Below are 13,095 nucleotides of genomic sequence, written 5' to 3' on the forward strand. Positions count from 1 at the left end.
GGGGAACTTAGAATGGGAGGCATACGGGAGTGGTACAGGGTTCCAGGTCTCTGTGGCTTGCTCTGGTGGCTATCTTGAGTTGTGGTCCACCTGGAGTGGGGGCTGGCATCATCTCGACAATGGCTGGGTTGTTGACTAACCACCTTAAGGTAATCTCTGGAATTTTGCAGCTGAGTCTCCAAGCCTGGTATATGTCACGATTAGCCCTTGATGGGCCAGGCACAGTGGCTCACACCTACAATCGCAGCACTTTGGGAGGCCAAGGTGGGAGGATCACCTGAGCCCAGGAGTTTGAGACCGGCCTGGGCAACACAGTGAGACCTTGAATCTACTAAAAATTGAAAAAATATATATATATATGTGTGTGTGTATATACATATATATAGCCAGATGTGGTGGCACAGTGTGTTATAGCCCCAGCTACTGAGAAGGCTGAGGTGGGAGGATTGCTTGAGCTAGGGAAATAGAGACTGCAGTGATCCATGGAGTGGCCAGACTCCAGCCTGGGCAACAGAGTCAAGACCCTATACATAAGAGTGTATAGTGTAAGTTTAACAAGCATGCAGTTAGATAAATGTGCATAGTATAAGGGAGTGTGAGGTGGGAAAGGGAGGGAAATGGTTTTAACAAGACTACATTCTGAAATTAAGAAAGAAAGGGCCAGGCATGGTGGCTCACGCCTGTAATCCCAGCACTTTGGGAGGCCGAGGCAGGTGGATCACGAGGTCAAGAGATCGAGACCATCCTGGCCAACATGGTGGAACCCCCGTCTCTATTAAAAATACAAAAATTAGATGGGCGTGGTGGCACACACCTGTAGTCCCAGCTACTTGGGAGGCTGAGGCAGAAGAATTGCTTGAACCCGGAAGGCGGAGGTCGCAGTGAGCCAAGATTGCACCACTGCACTCCAGCATGGAAACAGTGAGACTTCATCTCAAAAAAAAACGAGGAAAAAAAAAAACTTTAAAATGCATTTCAAGGCTAGGATACTTGGTTGTATTACAAGTAAGAACATAAGGCATATCTTTGAAAATATTGAAGAGTGGAGCTTTACAGAAGATCCATTTGAAAAATGCAGTGAACTAGTTAAAGGCACCAGTTTATGGAGTGCTGGTCTGTGTTTGAATCACAGCTGTGCCCCTTACCGTGTAACTTTAGGCAAGTTAACATCTCCAAGCTTTAGTATTCTCATCCATAAATAATACCTCATAAGACAATTGTGAGGGTTAAATGTGTGTAAAGCTTCTGGCATGTAGTAAGTGGAGGCTGCTCTCCTAAGATTCATGTCCACCATAGGGCTCTCACCTCATCAAGCCATTCATTGGGTTCTACCATTGATTTCATCAAGACCATATTCTGCTCACTGCCTAGATGACAGTGGTTGGATTTGGGTGTTCCTAAAACATACCAGCCGAGCGCAGCGGCTCACGCCTGTAATTCCAGCCCTTTGGGAGGCCAAGGCGGGCAGATCACCTGAGGTTGGGAGTTCGAGACAGGCTGACCAACATGCAGAAAACCTGTCTCTATTAAAAATACGAAATTAGCCAGGCGTGGTGGCACAAGCCTGTAATCCCAGCTACTCGGGAGGCTGAGGCAGGAGAACTGCTTGAACCCGGGAGGCAGAGGTTGCGGTGAGCTGAGATCGAGCTGAGATCATGCCATTGGACTCCAGCCTGGACGACAAGAGCAAAACTCCATCTCAAAATGTTTCTCTTGGCATCAGTTCCTTGGTTTGTCTTATTTCTTCCAATGGCTGGTCTAATTAATGTTTTGATTCTTTCTTGACTAGTTTGAAGTTAGCTTACAGCTATCCTCTTGTCACCATTTATATCTTCCACTAAACTGAGGTGCTTTTACTAGGAGCGAATCTGTATCCGTACAGGTCTGCAGCAACCTCAATTCTTGCCTCCTCAGAAGACAGAATTCGACTGAGGGGCAGGAGAGAGTGAGGCACGTTTTAGAGCAAGAGTGAAAGTTTATTAAAAAGCTTTAGAGGAGGAATGAAAGGAAGGAAAGTATGCTTGGAAGAGGACCAAGCGGGCAACTTGGAAGACAAGTGTGTGGCTTGAGCTTATGACTTGGGGTTTTATACATTGGCATCCTTCCAGGATCTTGCATTACTTCTCCTCACTCGCCCAACTCCTGAGATCTTATCGGGAAGTTGCTGCTCATCAGTTTCAGGTGTTCTCTATTAGAAGCCTGCCGTTCCCTGGTGCCAGCTGTGACCAATTACTACTTTAGCAAGGCAAGTAATAACCGCATGACCATCTCACCTGATGGTTGCCCGACACTCATAGTGTGTTTTGGGGGAGCCATCTCCTGCTTTGTTCATACCTGACTAGCTACCTACGGTAACAGTGCCAGTTATACTAGTGACTTTTTTTTTTTTTGAGACAGAGTCTCACTCTGTCGCCTGGGCTGGAATACAGTGGCGCAGTCTCGGCTCACTGCAACTTCCGCCTCCAGGGTTCAAGCAATTCTTTTTTTTTTTTTTTTTGAGACAGAGTCTCACTCTATTGCCCAGGCTCGTGTGCAGTGTTGCGATCTTGGCTCACTGCAACAGCGCCTGGTATACTAATGACTTTACATTTTGTTTAACTTTTAAAATTTTAATCATTTAGGTTTCTAGAATTAGTATTAAGGGCTTTGGCCAGACCTTGTTTTGCCACTTTTTTTTTTGAGATGGAGTCTTGCTCTGTTGCCCAGGCTGTAGTGCAGTGGTGGATCTTGGCTCACTGCAACCTCCACCTCCCAAGTTAAAGCAATTCTCCTGCCCCACCCTCCCGAATAGCTGGGATTACAGGAGCTTGCCACCATGCCCGGCTAATTTTTTGTATTTCTAATAGAGATGGGGGGGAGGGTTTCATCATCTTGGCCAGGCTGGTCTTGAACTCCTGACCTCGTGATCCACCCACCTTGGTCTCCCATAGTGCTGGGATTTCAGGTGTGAGCCACCGCACCCAGCCTCCTCCAGGTTTTATTCTAAACTCTGCCACTTTTAATTAGTGGTGCAAATATGGTTATTTTTTGGTTTTAAGAGTGTTAGTCCAAGCCACCATTTTGTAAATCCCTGCCCCCCCGCCCTCCCCGTTCCCCGGCCCTGCCCCGTCTCCCCACAGGCTATTTTGCAGACCTTGGTCAAAATGAAACATTCCACGGGGGTTCGGGCTGTAAGAAACATCCTGCCCAACCTCCTGAGCACAAAACGGACAAAGGCACCACTAAAGAAACACCCCTGTCATATTCTGCTGGGAGAAGTGCGAAGAACACCGCATTCCGGCAGGGTCATGGTGGCTCACCCCTGTAATCCCAGCACTTTGGGAGGCTGAGGCGGGTGGATCACCTGAGGTCAGGAATTGCAGACCAGCCTGGCCAACGTGGCGAAACTCGGTCTCTACTAAAAATACAAAAATTAGCGGGTCGTGGTGGCACACGCCTGCAGTCCCAGCTACCGGGGAACTTAGGAGGCGGAGGTTGCAGTGAGCGGAGATCACACCACTGCACTCCAGCCTGGGCGACTGTCGAGCAAGGCTCCGTCTCAAAACAAAAACAAAAACAAAAAAACACCACCACCACATTCCGCGGGAACAAGGGCCAGAACCGCCTCATTATGGGAACATCTTAACATCCTGCAGGGCAGCAAGCCAGCAAGCCATATGGCCCAGGCCCCTCCCGCCCATACCTAAAAGTATCCCACTGGTGGGCACCGGCATCAGGCTGGTTCCCCACTTCTGTAGATCTGAGGCTGGACATAAAGCCTGCATTTGCTGTAGAGCCGCCACTCTGCTTCTTTAACGCTGGCCTTCCCTTCAAAACTTATCAAGGAGCTTTATTCTTAGAATGTGTACTCAGTTACAGCCATAAAAGCATCATAGGGAGGTATGCTGGCTACCCACCGTGGGCCTAATGCAGGCACCATGAGGATCAAGGTGCAGAACATTGATTTCTGTTGGCTCACACTGAGCTGACACGTTCACTGATCCCATTAGTAATCTGAAGCCATCTGACGCTAGTGGTATAACATTTATTTACTTATTTTTTAGAGACAGGGGTCTCCCTATGCTGCCCAGGCTGGTCTCGAAATCCTGGGCTCAAGCGATCCGCTCTCCTCGGCCTCCCAAAGTGCTAGGGTTACACGCGAGACCCACCGCGCCGTCAAGTATTATTTTTAAAGTAATTGTTTTAGTGGTCGCAATCAGGGTACATGCTATTGTGTATCCTGAGTCCCTCGCTTTTCCTTGTTCACAAGTTGTTCCTTGTTCTAGGGTTCAAAAACAATTTTCAGTGAGTGGAGACGACACTCTCCCCCAATATTTGCAGTGTTTTCTTGGTATCAGGAGACTAGAGACAACATGGCAAGCATCGACAGCTTCCTTTCATCCCCCACCTCTAGCTCCGGCCCCGGCGCCTGCGCCCACGGTGGTCACGCGTCCGCCACGTCCGAGACACCCTCCCCTTCCGCCTGCTAGCCCCGTGCATGCCCCGCCCCGCGGCGGAGACGCGCTCGTTGCGTCATCAGTGTTTTCGAGGCGAGTGACGAGGCAGCAGCTGTCAGCTCCATTTTGTTGTTGGTGCTCGTCGCAGTCAGCTGGGTGATTCCCGTGATTGCGTTACAAGCGTTGTCTCCTTTGACTTGGAGTCTTTGTCCAGGACGGTAAGACGCAGGAGGGAGCGGACTAGGTGACAGGGCCGTTCCCGTGAGCCTCGCGGGCGCCTGGTGATGCCACCTCTTCCCGCTTGTTTGCCGCCCGCCGTCCCCGGCGCGACGACTGCCTGCTCCCTTCACTCCCAGGCTGCATAATGGCGGCGCGCCCCTCTTTCCTGCGCGGCCGAGCCCGTCGCCGCCGGATCCGGCCTGCGGGAGTAGTTACGGTGTTTGTTAGGCCGGCCGCCCTCTTGTAGCGTTCGCCCTACGCTGAGGGAGCGGCGCCGCCTGACGTGGGAGGGAGGGTCGGGCCGGCGCCATGTTGTGGGCCGCCTCGGCCGAGCTGTAAGATGGCGGCTGGGCGGAGGCCGGCCTTGGCACTGTGGCCGGAAAGGCGAGGCTCCCTGTTGGGGGTGGGGTTTGCTGGGGTTCCGGAATGTGCTGGAAGCACGCAGCTGTGGGGAAATGTCTGGAGCAACCCGTAGGGGTTACAGTTAATGTCTAGTGGTTAAAGGGTCGGCGTAAACGTCGCGAGTGGCTTTGTCCTCAGTGGTGTTAACAAAAACGAGACTTTAGGAACCCAAGGAAAGAGAAATGCCGGGGTGTATTAGAAGGAGCGTTGTGACAGAAGTCAGGTGACTGAGCATTTTATGCGATGGCGTTTCAATCCACTCCTCTTGGGTTAGCAGTTGGAGCTTTTGTTTCTTGGAGTCTCGCGCTGTCGCGCAGGCTAGAGTGTAGTGGCGCGATTTCGGGTCACTGCAGCCTCCGCCTCGCGGGTTCAAGCGATTCTCCTGCTGCCTCAGTCTCTCGAGTATCTGGGATTGCAGGCGCACGACACCATGTCCGGCTACTGTTTGTATTTTTAGTAGAGACGGAGTGTCACCGTATTAGGTTGGCGTCAAACTCTTGACCTCAGGTGATCCATCCGCCTCGGTCTCCCAAAGTGCTGGGATTACAGGGCACCGCCTCCTTTTTTTTTTTTTTTTTTTGAGAGAAGGTCTCGTCCCTGTCGCCCAGACCGGAGTGCAAGTGGCGCAGTGAGGGCTCACTGCAGCCTCGACATCCGGGCTCAGGTGATCTTCCCACGACTCCTGAGTAGTTGGGACTACAGGCGCGCGCTACCACACTCGGTTAATTTTTTATTTTTTGTAGAGTCAGGGTCTCGCTGTGTTCCTCTGGCTGGTCTCGAATTCCTGGGCTCAAGCAACCATCCTGCTTCGGCCTCCCAAAGTGCTGGGGGTACAGGCATTAAGCCACGGCCCCCGACCCGGTTGGATTGCTTTAAAATTGTACTCGGCCGGGTCCAATGGTCGTGGGTTATTAGAACTTAATAGTTATTAGTGTCACGAAAATTAGTGTACAACCCCTACAGCTAAATTTGACAGGCTTAAAAAAAAAAAAATTGTAGCCAAAGACGCAGAGGGGTCCCACCTGGAAGAAAGAATGGCAGTTGATGAATTTCTATATAATGTCTTTTTCAAGTTGTTAGGTTAGAGATGCTCGATTTTGTTCGAAGGAATTTTGAAAAGAAAGTGGTTCCTACCATTCCCAAATTGTGTTAACATTGCGTTTAGGATAAATTATGTCGTATGTGATTGGGAGTGGTACTGGAAAGATGGTGTTTTGTTGTTTTTATATTCTGATGCCATCGTTGCCTTCGTGTGTAATTGAAGTCCTTGGTAGTTTCATTCATTCGTATGCAGAAATACTCTATAATGATGATTCTGTGTGATGATTCTGTCAGCAACTCAGATACAATTCTGATTATGTTGGCAGTAATCAGCAATGCGGTGTTGGTGAGGAACATTTATGATTGCATTTTAGTTGGAGACTAGTTTCTGGTACACGTTTAAAAGGGGAGAATGACGTGTGGACTTCCATACTACATTTGTGCTACTGGTAGGGCAGGGGTAAAATTTACCAAAATTAGTAAATTGTGATTCCTCCCTCAGCTTTTTTCACTTTTTTTTACATTCTTCCAATAAATCTGGGCATGATAGGCTAATGCAGAGTGCCTGTGAATAAAGTTCAAACTGCAGATCAAATTGCAGAATATGGGACAACATAATCTTTGGATTTATCAGTGATTTCAGATTGGGTGACAATGATTATTAACTCTTGATTTTAAAAAAATGAGGTCCCGAGGGGACCTTTGTAAATACGAATTTTAAACAGCTCAGTGTGGGATGCAATTTAACTAGGAAAAACTTGCCTTTTATGTAGATGAGACACTCAAAGAGAGCTTACTGTCCTGATTGGGATGACAAGGATTGGGATTATGGAAAATGGAGGAGCAGCAGCAGTCATAAAAGAAGGAAGAGATCACATAGCAGTGCCCGGGAGAACAAGCGCTGCAAATACAATCACTCTAAAATGTGTGATAGGTAAGGAGGATACTTAAAATATCTGAATATAAAAATACATTATTAGACAAAACTAGTATCACTTAAAATAAGTACTTGATTACTACCATTCCTTTGTGTTTCTAATGAGAGATGGTTTGTAATGTTTGTAAAATTAAGGTGGTTGTGGGGGAGTCTGAGTGCTGTGCTGTGTTGAGAATGTGAGGATATTTGGTCTTAGCATAAAACATTGAAAATAATTTTTATTTCTTTAGCCATTATTTGGAAAGCAGGTCTATAAATGAGAAAGATTATCATAGTCGACGCTACATTGATGAGTACAGAAATGACTACAATCAAGGATGTGAACCTGGACATCGCCATAGAGACCATGAAAGCCGGTATCAGAACCATAGTAGCAAGTCTTCTGGTAGAAGTGGAAGAAGTAGTTATAAAAGCAAACACAGGATTCACCACAGTACTTCACATCGCCGTTCACATGGGGTATGAACGTTTTTAAAACATTTTGGAAATTTTATATCCCACGTGGAACAGGGAAACTTGAATTTTTGCGTTTGATTATTTGAGAAAGTTTTAAGATGAAATCATCTCAATTTTAACCTGCAGGATTTTTTCTGTGTTTGTTCATTGGATAGGAAATTCTGGAAATAAAGTACACATTTAGCTCTATAATTTAATTATTGGTTGGCTCCTAATTGACATTCCAGTGAAATGGTGGGAATTAATTGATTTAATTTAGATTAGTTGAAAATGATTACAAAATATTCTAAAAGGTTTTTTATGGTACTTCAAGAAATCTGATTAGTTTTGATATATTGAAACCTTATCACAAAAGTAGAACAGGCATTTTATTTTTGTATAATTTAGGATTAGGTATGCTTCTTTGTTCTAACAAGGCATGTTTTCTAACCCTTCTTTCACTAAGCAAACCAAAGCAGATTTGAACTGTTACGGGTTATATATTAATTTGGAGATCAGTTCAGATGACATTAAAAATGCTGTAGTGTTATTCTTACATGCCAAATCTTTTTTTCCCCAAAATTAGCACTTTAATTTTATTTACTGTTATAATATTTGTTTTCTTAGATTAGCTAGGAAATCTTAATTTGGCCACCGTCTACTTTGACAAGTAAATATTACATCCGACAATTTTGCAACATTAAATTAGAACACTAGAAACTAAAAAATTATGTTTCAGTGAATGCTACAACTAAGCATTTTTTTTTTTTTTAAGAAAATCAATTGTATTATGTTTTGTTGCCTTGCCACTTTGAGTATCTTATCTGAAAATCTGTTCCTTGCCATGTTTTTCTCCTGTTAACATAAACTATGTGCCCTGTGAATTTCTGGGGACTGAATTTGAAATTGCTCCTGCCAACCGTTTGTGGCCTGGCGTGTATCTGAATGCCTGAATATCTCCCCGCTGAATGAATTTCGTATTCTGCCCTGAATTCACTCGGGTATATTGATTGGCTGGATGATCTTGGTGCCGCCCACTTGACGTTTCCAGAAGAGTCACCGAAGGAAAAGAACCAGGAGTGTAGAGGATGATGAGGAGGGTCACCTGATCTGTCAGAGTGGAGACGTACTAAGTGCAAGATGTATAGAATATTTTTCAACACTTATTAACTTTTCAGATAACATAATCTATATATAGATTAAGCTTTCAGAGATTTGGAAATCTTTTTTTCTTTCTCTTTTTTTTTTTTTTGTTTTATTTTCCATTTCTTTTGGTGGGGGGGGATTGTGTTTTGCTTTCTTTAGAAATGTAATGTTTGTTATACAGAACTTCCAGAACAGTAATCAAATTAATGAAATTAGACCTAATAATTACGTTTTTTGCTGGTGTTGACCAATAAAATAAATATTTAGTGATAAGGAAATTTGTAGCATCAACTAGAATAATCTACATTGATAGCATTTATTGTGATACGTACATTGTTTCCACTTCTTGATATGACTGAGAGTTATTTCTCTCTTTTAGATGAAATTGTTGATACTTTAGGTGAAGGAGCTTTTGGAAAAGTTGTGGAGTGCATCGATCATAAAGCGTAAGTTTCCCATGTTGGAATTACATTTAGGGAAGTTGGCAATATGGGTAATTTGATTTAGCTTTAGAAAATGGTCTGAGTTAGATACATATCTTTATACCCTTTTTTACTTGGATGTGAGAAATTTCCAGTTACAGGTACTTATCCCTTCATAAGTTTTAAACAGCTACTAATAGTATGTATAGCTTCTGATTTTAGGCTGAGAACACACTTTATATTGTTTTGAAAGTATTCTTTTGTTGTCCTACTAGACACTGTTGTTAGGCCACACTTTCTTCCCCCGCCATATTAGTGGTTCTCGGCCTTGGTGTTTTGAGAGGTTTGCCTACCCCAGACCTTTTCAGGGTAGTTACGTAGGAATCTATGTATTTGGAAACTGCCGTAATTCATTCTGATAACAGCCAGAGATAACTTAGTGTCCCAAGTTTAATTAGGTATGTTTATCAAACTACTGATTGAATTTTTTTTTTTTTTCCTCAAGACAGAGTCTTGCTCTGTCACCCAGGGTGGATGGAGTGCAGTGGCACAATCTCAGCTCACTGCACCCTCTGCCTCCCGGGTTCAGGTGATTCCCCTGCCTTAGCCTCCTGAATAGGTGGAACTACAGGCACATGCCACCCTGCCTAGCTATTTTTTGTTTTAGTAGAGACAGAGTTTGACTGTGTTTGCCAGGCTAGTCTCGATCTCCTGACCTCAGGTGATCTGCCCACCTCAGCCTCCCAAAGTGCTGGGATTACAGGCATGAGCGCCCGGCTCCAGCCATGAAATTTCTTAAGATGGTATAGAATTTTTTCCGTTGCCCTTTTTTTTTTTTTTTTTAAGTTCCCTGTTTGTTGTTGTTGTTATTCCTCTTCCTGAATGGCAAAGCAGTTTTGAGGAGGCTTCCTACTATTGATTGGTAAGGACATGAGAGCTAGAGTTCTTTTTTTGTTTTTGTTTTTTTTTTTCCTTTCCCAGAGATGGAGTGTTAGTCTGTCGCCCAGGTTGGGGTGCAGTGGTGCGATCTTGGCTCACTGCAACCTCCAGCTTCCGGGTTCAAGTGATTCTCCTGCCTCAGCCTCCCAAGAAGCTGGGATTACAGGCACACACCACCATGCCTGGCTGATTTTCGTATTTTTGGTAGAGACAGGGTTCCACCATGTTGGCTAGGCTGGTCTCAAAACTTCTGACCTCAACTGATTCGCTACCTTCGGCCTCCCAGGGTGCTGGGATTATAGGCGTGAGCCACTCTGCACCTGGCCCTAGAGCTCTTTACTCTGTCCCCACTGTATCCTAACTCTTCTGGCAACCTGGACTAAAAGAACATTTGAGATAATGTTTGACAGTGACAGGTACCTAGGAAGAAGTTGTTTAGCTTGAAATACCAAAAAATAACTCATGTGAGTGGTGGTTTGAGGAAAGAAATTTGTGTCATTCAGCATGTAATATAATCCAGAACTGACACTAAACCATAAATTAAAAAAAACACAGTGGGTCAGAGTAGAAGTAGTACAGTTTGAAGTCAGTGATAACCGGAATTGAGCATCATGTCTGTCATCCTGAAATATGCATGCATCTTTCCAACAGGGGAGGTAGACATGTAGCAGTAAAATAGTTAAAATGTGGATAGATACTGTGAAGCTGCTCGCTCAGAAATACAAGTTCTGGAACACTTGAATACAACAGACCCCAACAGTACTTTGTAAGTATCAGATTAGAACTTGGGAAGTGGTGTCAGGTATATTTAAATTAGGAGCAACTATACTTAGCTATTTTTCTTGTGTTTATAGCCGCTGTGTCCAGATGTTGGAATGGTTTGAGCATCATGGTCATATTTGCATTGTTTTTGAACTACTGGGACTTAGTACTTATGACTTCATTAAAGAAAATGGTTTTCTACCATTTCGACTGGATCATATCAGAAAGATGGCATATCAGATATGCAAGTCTGTGAATTGTAAGTTCTTGGTATATCTTCGTTAATTTGCTAGTTTTATCCATTCCACAAAATATATCAAAATGTACATCCTAAGTATAAACAATTTTTATTTGATTAAAAATGAGGGAGGAAGAGTAGGTATGAAGAGATTTGATCACAGGCTGTTGATCAGCAGTGTACATTTGATTCAATAAGTAGGATATCCATCATATAACAATATACTGTGTTGCAGACTATAATTTATACTTTTCTGGTGCCTAAAAATAGTAACTTCAAATGCTGGCTAAAAATTAAGGCATGGTATATCATAAAAGAAAGCTTCATAAGAGGTAATGTGTTTTAGTTACTGGTGATTTTCTAGCAGACTGGAATGTTGTTGACCATTCTTCTTTGGGCATATGGGAAAGGAATCAAGAGGTTTTTTGTTGGGGTTTTTTGTTTTGAGACGGAGTCTCGCTTTGCTGCCCAGGCTGAAGTGCAGTGGTGCAGTCTTCACTCACTGGAAACTCTGCCTCCCCAGTTCAAGTGGTTCTCCTGCCACAGCCTTCCGAGTAGCTGGGACTACAGGCACACGCCACCATGCTCGGCTAATTTTTGTAATTTTAGTAGAGACAGGGTTTCACTGTAATGGTCTGGGTGGTCTCGAACTCCTGACCTCAAGTGATCCACCTGCCTTGGCCTCCAAAGTGCTGGGATTACAGGTGTGAGCCACTGCACCTGGTCTGTTGTGGGGTTTTGTGGTTTGGTTTGATGTTTTCTGATTATGGCAACTTTCTCTTTATTCTCAGTTTTGCACAGTAATAAGTTGACTCACACAGACTTAAAGCCTGAAAACATCTTATTTGTGCAGTCTGACTACACAGAGGCATATAATCCCAAAATAGTAAGTCTTCCAAAGTATTCATAAAGTGAATATCTTATACCTTAATAGCTTATGCCTTCTTAACCATAATATATGATTTTCAGAAACGTGATGAACGCACCTTAATAAATCCAGATATTAAAGTTGTAGACTTTGGAAGTGCAACATATGATGATGAACATCACAGTACATTGGTATCTACAAGACATTATAGAGCACCTGAAGTTATTTTAGGTGAGTATTAATTGTCCTTTGAGAACCTTTGTATTTCCTTATTGAGACTTAAAATTTTTTGCAGTTTTAGGTCTTACTTGTGGGGCTTTATCATTTTCTCTTTAAGGGGTAAGTATCATGAAGTGCATTAAGGATTTTAAGCTCTCAATTGTACCAGATAGTTAGTTCTGGGAATTTGAGCAAGTGGCTTAACCTTTCTGGAATTGTTTTCACATTTGTAGTTATGTGGTAGGGTTTTTTAATGTAATAGTTTATTGTCGAGTGGGGCGCAGTGGCTCACATCTGTAATTCCCAGCATTTTGGGAGGCCGAGGTGGGCACATCACGAGGTCAGGAGATCAAGACCATCCTGGCTAACATGATGAAACCCCAACTCTACAAAAAAATTTGCAGGGTGTGGTGGTGTACGCATCAGTAGTTCCAGCTACCCAGGAGGCTGAGGCAGGAGAATTGCTTGAACACCCAGGAGGCGGAGGTTGCAAGTGCGCCACTGCACTCCAGCCTGGGCAACAGAGCGAGACTCCGTCTCAGAAAATTGTTTAATGCCTATTGTATTCCAGACTGTATATAACACTATTTTATTTATTTATTTTTATCATTTATTTGTTTTTTAGGTGGAGGCTTGCTCTGTTGCCCAGGCTGGAGTGCAGTGCTGCATCCTGGCTCGCTGCAACTTCTGCCTCCTGGGTTCAAGCAATTCTCCTGCCTCAGCCTCCTGAGTTGCTGGGATTATAGGCACCCACCACCACGCCCAGCTAATTTTCTTATTTTTGGTAGAAATGGGGTTTCACCATGTTGGCCAGGCTGGTCTCAAACTGCTGACCTGGAGCAGTCTGCTGGCCTTGGCCTTGCAAAGTGCTGGGATTACAGGCATGAGGCACTGTGCCCGGCCATATATATTGTATTTAACCTTGGATTAAGTTATTGCTTTAGTATCATCCAGCTCAAACATCACATTGCATATATATGTGTGTGTATATATATATATATAATTTTTTTTTTTTTTTTTTTTTTTTTTTT

At 44.1% G+C, this 13,095-nt stretch overlaps 1 protein-coding gene across 1 annotated transcript in view; it reads left to right on the forward strand.

The window, feature by feature from the left end:
- Positions 1–4,077: 4,077 nt before the first annotated feature.
- CLK1 (CDC like kinase 1) overlaps positions 4,078–13,095 on the forward strand; it is an 11,799-nt gene continuing 2,781 nt past the window's right edge. The window contains 10 exon segments of the mRNA XM_017876075.1: positions 4,078–4,654; positions 6,872–7,032; positions 7,266–7,494; positions 8,522–8,612; positions 8,996–9,062; positions 10,629–10,658; positions 10,660–10,743; positions 10,832–10,998; positions 11,769–11,863; positions 11,947–12,076. Coding sequence (XP_017731564.1) covers positions 6,872–7,032; positions 7,266–7,494; positions 8,522–8,612; positions 8,996–9,062; positions 10,629–10,658; positions 10,660–10,743; positions 10,832–10,998; positions 11,769–11,863; positions 11,947–12,076 — 1,054 coding nt within the window. The 5' untranslated portion in view covers positions 4,078–4,654.

This window comes from Rhinopithecus bieti, unplaced genomic scaffold (assembly GCF_001698545.2).
Source record: "Rhinopithecus bieti isolate Rb0 unplaced genomic scaffold, ASM169854v2 scaffold_980, whole genome shotgun sequence".
NCBI classification, from domain to species: domain Eukaryota; kingdom Metazoa; phylum Chordata; class Mammalia; order Primates; family Cercopithecidae; genus Rhinopithecus; species Rhinopithecus bieti.